Source organism: Olea europaea, unplaced genomic scaffold, assembly GCF_002742605.1.
Source record: "Olea europaea var. sylvestris unplaced genomic scaffold, O_europaea_v1 scaffold2838, whole genome shotgun sequence".
NCBI classification, from domain to species: Eukaryota; Viridiplantae; Streptophyta; class Magnoliopsida; order Lamiales; family Oleaceae; genus Olea; species Olea europaea.
In genome coordinates, this window is record NW_019246891.1 from 54,234 (window position 1) to 62,426 (window position 8,193).

The following is an 8,193-nucleotide window of genomic DNA, read 5'->3' on the forward strand; positions in this document are numbered from 1 at the left end:
TAATTATCGGTTTCGATGCAATGCTAGGCCCGGAGCACCCCCAATATATCCAGCTCACATTTTTGGCATGTCAACCCTCTCGTTGCTCGCCAAAAAGGTGGGCCACGACATCCCGAGCTGTGGGCCAGACCCGGATGATATACATCTTACATGCTTAGAATGGTGAGCCCCTCAAGAGGTCATCTTTCCCCAAGATAACCACTTTTACAAGATCAAAATCAACCATGTGGAACTTCTGCAACGTAGTAGTTGGTATTTCCCACCACATGCCAGCCTGCCTAGCAATATTAGGCTGAGGACGAGCCCTGCTTTGAGCCAAATCCAGGCCAGAAAACAGGTCGGCCCCCTGTTGGCAGGGTGCCTGTCGACGTTGGCCCCCTGTTTCTTGGCCTGGCCTTGAGCCTGGCCAAACAGGGTTTTCATAATTCAAATAAATAGTATACATACCAACCATGATACAAAGAAATAAATACGTTTATTGCCTGTCTCATCAAATCATAAAAATTCACTCTCCCAGGAATACACATAAAGTACATAACATTCTTTTTCAACTTAAATTTTAAAGCTTAATATTTCTAGAGTAATTTGAGTTCAGATGTCATATATTGATGGATCTTTCAGCCAATCTACAGCCTAAAACCGGAAGCAAGCCTCCTCTTTCTCAGGCGCTCGGCAATGATAAAAGCAAGCTCCAAAGATTGAGACGCGTTTAGCCTAGGGTCGCAGTGGGTGTGGTAGCGTGAGCTCAGGTCATCAAATGTAACAGTTTGTGATCCTCCAATGCATTCTGTAACGTTTTGGCCTGTCATCTCCAAATGAACTCCACCAGGGTGGCTACCCTCTTGCTCATGTACATCAAAGAAGGCTCTCACTTCCGCCTGATGCCAAAAGATTAATATCAAGAACATCACATGAGATATGCCTTAATAGCATGACGAGAACTGTAAAACAATTCTCATAGATAAAAGTTAAAATAAATAAATAAATAAAGTCCTACCTACAATAGATATTTCCAACTCATAGATAAAGACACACAACCACCTATTAACTACTAGAGTTTCATAGTTGAATAAATGAATTTCCAAATAAGAAATGCATTTTCACATGGACATAATTACAAGGTTGCTTCTTTTTCTCCTACCTACCATATCTGTTTCGTGTGCTTGATACTAGACCTTACTTAATTCATACGTAAATTACAAATGTTGCATAATTCAAAGTTGTTTAGCTACCCAAAGCATCTTTAAGTTACTGTTAATTATTCCGCTAATTTACAACACACCCTTTTCTCTTATCACTGTAAAATTAGAAATCTAGCTGCTCAAATAAGCCAAGATCAATCAGCGATGTTATTTCATATTATGTCTTGCTAGGCAAAATAATTTTAAATAGCGTCACCAGCTGCATCAAAAAGTGCAGCAAAATTTAGTAAAGGTCAAATCCCACCGGAAAAGGCTGCTATTAATGTAAAATCGATAGACATTCGGAATCAACTTCAAAAGATGTTGTCTTTTACATCTTATGCATAAATTTAAGTCAGTGAAATATTATAGCTATTGAATTGTTTTTTAAATGTGCAAGTATTTTGTCTTTTTGGATGTCCAGTTCTCCTTTCAAGTACCACAAAAAAGAATATAATGAACGATGCTATGTGGTCATGAAGTATGATCGAGGAAGTTACCCTGATTGCATCAAATGGGCGTGTTTTTAAACCACAAGGGGCTTTGATAGTGTTTCCATGCATAGGATCAGAGACCCAGGTAACTATTTGCCCCGCCCTTCGGACTGCCCTAATTAAATGAGGAAGTTTCACCCGCATATTCTCTGCTCCCATCCTTGTGATGATCGTAATCCTTCCTGGTTTGTTTTCAGGATTGAAAATCTCAACGAGTCTGACAAGTTCATTTGGATCCATTTTATCACTCACCTGCAAAAACAAAGATTCCATATGAGCAACTCCCATTGTAACACATAAAAACCACAACAGCTTCAGACATCTATTGATCGAAATTGTCTTGGCATCATCACCTTAATACCAAGGGGGTTTGCAATTCCTCTCAGGAACTCAACATGGGCTCCATCCAATTGCCTCGTTCTTTCCCCTACCCAAAGGAAATGGGCAGAACAGTCATAGTAACGGCCAGATGTAGAATCAAGCCTAGTAAGTGATTGCTCGTAAGGTAAGAGCAAGCACTCATGTGATGTCCAAAACTCAGTGGTCTTCATGACAGGATGGTCCATTGTAAGTCCAGCAGCTTGCATAAATCCCAGGGCCTCATCAACTCGGTGTCCTAGTTCACGGTACCTGCCATTCAACAACCAACAAAATTCCATAACCATCTAACAAGAAATATGTATTTAAACCAGCTAGCATATGAAAGACATCAACAAATTTATCCAAGTTAAATTATGAAGTATTTCATATAAATCTAAATATCAAATAATGCGTATTTCCCAACGAAGGAATATATGTCAGCAAAAATTAGGGAAAAAATGCTAGCCAACTGATTCCCACGGGTTTCATGATAGCTAAATATAAACCATCCATTTGTAAAGGACAAATATGTCAATAAGTTCAAGAAAGTAACTTTAAAATCAGTTTGTCTCCGAAAAAAAAAAAAATAATAAGTTCACAGTTAAATTTAAAATTGTAGTCACTAAAAGACAGTGTTGAACAAACCTATCACCCTGCTCGCTGGACTCGGTGAAATCCAGGTTCCATTGAGTAACCCTCTGCATCGCGGCATATCCTCCTGTGGCGAAAGCCCTCAAAAGATTCAGAGTGGCAGCAGATTGGCAGTACGCTCTGATCATCCTCTCAGGATCTGGAACCCTCGACTTTTCATCAAATGTATCACCATTTATGTTGTCTCCCCTGTAACTCGGCAACTTCACACCATTTTTCTCCTCAAATCCATCCGACCTTGGTTTAGCAAACTGACCGGCCATTCTTCCCACCTATTTATCAGCAACAACCACTAAGATTAATTGATTCAATCAAAACCTAAAATTCATCTAGAATCACAAAGAAAAAACCAATAAAATAAAAATAATTGACTCAACCTTAGCTCTCCACATCATAAGAATGAAAACAACACTCAAAATCCAATTTGGGAGTTCTTAAAGTACATCCAATGCCAAGCTAAAATTACTGAAGAAATAACAATCTACTAATTACTAATCTACAACACTAAAAAGGTAATTTCAATTATGCGCATTGACGACAAGATTTAAATGAATACACGTGGCCCTCAAGTTGGGGAAAAAATATGAATTCAAGTCTTTTAGCCATTTCTATGCCAAACGTTTGATCAAATAAATTCGATCTTCTACATATAAAGAGGCATGTCAAAGACGAGATCTAAATTACCGAATACACGTGGCCCTCAAATTAGGGAAAAGATATGAATTCAAGTCATGTAGCCACTCCTATGCCAAACATTTGATCAAATAAATCCGATCTCACGTAAGGGCACATGTTAAAGACAAGATCTAGATACCAGCTTAACCTTTTAGATGAGATGGTATAACCACATCCAAATTCATATCATCCAATTCTACAAATATTATACATTTTCAAGAGTACATGAATACCCAACAAAAAGGAAAGAGGAGTGCATAAAAAATCACCTTGATGACAGGCATTTGGCCGCCAAACATCAGAACGGCGCCCATTTGGAGAAGGATCCTGAATGTATCCCTAATATTATTAGCATTGAACTCCTTAAAGCTCTCAGCGCAATCCCCACCTTGCAGAAGGAATGCTTTACCAAGGGCAGCTTCACCTAGCCGCTCCTCGAGGCTCCGGGCCTCTCCGGCGAACACAATAGGAGGGAAGTCATCAAGGGTCTTGAGAACCGACTCAAGCTCCTCAGCGTTCGGGTATTCCGGCAGCTGCAACGCTTTCTTCGATTTCCAGCTTTCCAACGCCCATTTCTTGGAAGGAGCCTTGGTATCCACGGTGGCTGTTGCTGCAGCGGCTGCAACCGACGGCGTTGGCTTGACAGACTTGGATTCTGAGACAATGGGGTTTTTGGAACTTGAAGAGTCAGCAGCATGGACGGCTGAGACGCGTTTAACTGTAGATCTGACGGCAAGAGAGGAAGAACTGGTGTAAAGAGGATTTTGGGTTTGAGGAATGAGAGAAGATTTGTTGGGAAGAAGAGAGTTATGTGCAGCTAGCGCCATTGGGGAGCTTGTGTGAAAGAGAGTTGTACCTTTGTGCTTTGAAGGGGTTGTACCTGAGGAAATGGAGAGAGAACATGGAGGAGGCTTTATATTATGAAATTTTTGTGTTTGGTGAGAAGGGTGAGTTATCATGGGACCCACTTTTGAGGGTGGGTGGAGATGGGGTGGTGGGTGCTAATATCACTGTTGCGGTGTTGGTGGAGACGGAGTAGGTAGTTGAGGGGTATTATAGTAATTTGAGACATTCATTTGATGGCTTAGTCAAATATGTCTTTGATCATACCAACTTTCCTTTTACCAACCCCAATAAACCATGCACAATTACTCTCACCAATGTATATCCAACTATCCATTTTGTCTATTATACTGTTCAGTTAAGTCGAACATAATTGAAAATCTAAATAAATTCTTATTTGAGGATTGTCGTTTTTTGCCTTAGAGAATCGTTGCATATCATGCACATAATAAGAGAAGGAAATGGTTGGCGGGCTATCTTGTCAATTTTTATAGCATTTTATGAGAACGAGTGAACGACAATCCTCAAATAAGAATTTATTTAGCTTTTTATGTATTAGGTAAAAAAAAATTAAATATTAGATTGAGATTAGACATGAATGGAAAAACCAAGTATGAACATCAAAAGTCAATTCATTCATTCACTTGTTCAAAAAGCTAAAACGAAATTGTTGCCAATTGTGCTAAAGGATATTCTTTAACTACTTTTCTATTCCTCTACATAAAAAAGATGATAAAGGGAAAATATCGTGTGACACACGAAGTTGGACATTATTTATATTTCCTAGTTTTTTCTTCGTCATTACTTTCGGAATATCATAAATTGAGACTTTGCACTATATGACTACCATCAGAATTACGAAGTCTCATCTTGACTATCAACTATCATATATATATATATATATATATATATATATATCTTGCACAATTTATAGATATTGTTGACCCCAATAAATGTTGCCAACTGAATTCCCGCCACGTCCTCTCCACGTGGACGTTACCTAAACACGGAACACCCGGTTAAAGGTAAAAGCCGTTGGTCGAGAAAAAGGTCCGACGATCATTTGTACTCCGACGGTCAAGTTAACAGTCGGACGAAAAAAAAATAAAAAGTGTGGGAATCGGGAGAGAGGATTTGATTAGAAACCATTTTTTAGATTGTGTGAATTAGCTCATATATTTAGAGAAATGAAATGAAATTGGCCAAGCGAGTTATGGGCTGAGTCCAAGCCAAGTTCAAAAGAAAGGCCCAATATAGAATGATTTATATGTATAACAGATATAGAAAAATATCAACAAATAAAGATGGCTATTCAAAGCTTGACGAGATGGTCGGCCAACTTTTTGTTTTTTTCGCCCTCCCAAAATGGAAGACTTGGGGAGAAATTTACGAGTCAATACAAAAGTTGTGAAGATATTAAATTTATTATTTCTTTGCAGGAGAAGATCCCATCTCATTTCATATAATATTAAAATTTTATACAAAATATATAATAGATCCAAGGGGTTTGATTAAATCCATTTTATGGGGGAAAAAAATGATTTATACATAAAAATTATTTTATTGGGAGGATGGGTAATTGAGAATGAGCTTTACAAAAAATGAATTTTTATAAAATGACACCCAAACGGAGTAAAAAATGGCCTGTTAAAATCTCTTAATGAATGATTCCCCACGTACAGGGAATTATTCACATAATGGTGCAATTTCTGCCATTTTTCAGTCCAAAAACCAATGAATTTTTATCGAGTATTGTTCTTTAAAAATTCTGTCAAATATTTTCTGTACTTGTAGCATAACTCCTTATTGATAAACTATGTCTAGGTGTTTCGAATCAAAGCCCACATGCTGACAAGAATCTTGCAGTTTTGAGAATTTACAACAATTTTTTTTAGCAGATAGTCATTACAACCAAATTTGTTTATTCATGTGCATCAAATCTGGGAATAGTTTACATTATAACTACGAAAATCTTGGCGTATAGCCTTCCATGTGATTGAATTGTCAATGGTCACATAAAAATTACACACAACGGTCACACGACTTGAAATCAGAGCTAAATCAGTTTTATATCGTTAAAAAAAAAACAGATTTATTTGTATTGTTTGATAAAAATTGATAAACGTATGATCGAAAAGTTGATAAAAAAATATATAGATCCCATGAAAATATATGATTAAAAATAAGTTTGAAAAATGAGAACCAAACAAGGAGTTAAAATAGCGCGAAATTTCAACATCCACGTTGATGGTCTCAATCGCATGAAGACCCAAGTTCAGATATTTAAATATTTTAAGAACCTAATACTCCATTTTTGAATATTGAAATCCCATAACCACAACATAAGAAAGACTGGGAAACTCAACCCCTAATTTGCCTTTTAGTTTTTATTAGGTGATACAAAATATCTAGAAAGTGTTTATAAACGCTTTAAACGATAAATAGATTGAATTGAATGATAAATGAGTAGTACTCGTAAGTCCTTTAAAGTGTGCATATAAAAAGTAACTTGACTTGTATAAACATTGAAGATGAGCCAAACATAAAAGTTATTGATTATTCAACAAATTTGTGTGCAAAAATTACAATGTTCATTGTACATCTGTAAATAACCATCATAATTCACAAAGCAAACAATATAGATGCAGCATTTTCCAGTTACAAAAGAATTTAACACAATTGATGGGAGGGAGACTCATGATACTTTAACAACTTTTTGCTTCTTTTCTTCTAGCGTGACTGCCTCACTCAACATATCAGCAGCGTCCTTGTGCATGTCGAGCTTTGCAAGGGCTACTGCCTGCATGTAGAATGCTGTCGACCAATCTGGGTATATACATTGTGCTTGCATTGCATCTCGGAGAGCTGCATCTGCCTGATCGCACATAAGATAACAAAGGCTTCGCCGTGCATGAACAGTTGGTGAAATCATGGCACCCACATCTACGAACTGCACATGCTATTAGAATCACAATTCCATATAGCTAATTAATTATCAAGACACCAGAAAGTACTGGTTGTGGTTAGCGGTCTTTTGATCCACATAAATTCTCTGGTTAGAGAAGCACATATAGTGAATCTCTAGCAGGCACTCTCTCTATGCTCATTAAATGTAGAAGGCTAATGACTATCAAGCCTAAGTAGAAGATATGGGGATATTTTTCATTTCTTCGACCATGAGTATAAATCATTTTTCCAAGTGAACGAGAGAAGTCAAATTCCATCATGTTTAGAATTATAATTAATAAGAAATTCTTTCTTATGATAAGGCAAAGAAGTGCATGCATGGAGAGTTGGATATATGGAAACTTGCAAATGAATAAGATGTCCTGAGAAACCCTACGGGCTCAAAGGATTCAGAGAAGAGACAAAAAAAGATCCCAGGAACTTAATACTCCGTACAGATTAAATTGAAAATACCTGAGAATAACAATCTATAGCAGTTTTGAAATCTTTGTCGCGGAATGCCAAGTCACCACGTTTCCTTGCATCTAACATATCTCTCATTTGTTGGGTCCACTCTTGGAAAGATAACTGTACGGTCAGCATCCACATCCATACATCAGAAATAATTAAATATGCCAACGAAAAGTTACCATATTTCCACTATCTATAATAAATTACCTCATTGGATCCTTCGTCATCTTTATAATGTTGCATCACCAAGTATTGATGGATGGCAGTGAGATCCATGCGTGAACAAGCATCGCCCATGGGAGAGAGAGGGTGTTGTGGAGTTGATGGTGCTTCTTCATGCTTTGAAATTCCCAGCATCACATTAGATTGAACCTGGTATTCAAAATTTGATTCTTGGGAACATGTTGAGAAGTAATGCAATCAAAAAGAAAATATAGAGCTTGAGGGTGGGGATAATGCATAAAAATTGACATTTTTGACTTCAGCTTAAAAAATATATTCAAGAGATAAAAGCTTTTGTCATTTCTAGAGGGAGTGAATATAAGAAAAATAGATTAGGACTTACATTGGAT

The 8,193-nt window shown here is 37.2% G+C and overlaps 2 protein-coding genes across 2 annotated transcripts; both read right to left on the reverse strand.

Annotated features, from left to right (window-relative positions):
- Window positions 1-456: 456 nt before the first annotated feature.
- On the reverse strand, window positions 457-4,258 carry LOC111384085 (phospho-2-dehydro-3-deoxyheptonate aldolase 1, chloroplastic-like). Its single transcript, XM_023008308.1, has 5 exons — window positions 3,631-4,258; window positions 2,681-2,958; window positions 2,029-2,305; window positions 1,682-1,927; window positions 457-878 (listed from the first exon to the last, which is right to left on the reverse strand). Exons 1-5 carry the CDS (start codon window positions 4,186-4,188, stop codon window positions 627-629), a joined length of 1,611 nt encoding a protein of 536 aa, XP_022864076.1. The 5' UTR covers window positions 4,189-4,258; the 3' UTR covers window positions 457-626.
- Window positions 4,259-6,736: 2,478 nt separating this feature from the next.
- On the reverse strand, window positions 6,737-8,102 carry LOC111384084 (probable serine/threonine-protein kinase At4g35230). Its single transcript, XM_023008307.1, has 3 exons — window positions 7,829-8,102; window positions 7,625-7,738; window positions 6,737-7,154 (listed from the first exon to the last, which is right to left on the reverse strand). Exons 1-3 carry the CDS (start codon window positions 7,976-7,978, stop codon window positions 6,900-6,902), a joined length of 519 nt encoding a protein of 172 aa, XP_022864075.1. The 5' UTR covers window positions 7,979-8,102; the 3' UTR covers window positions 6,737-6,899.
- Window positions 8,103-8,193: the final 91 nt, after the last annotated feature.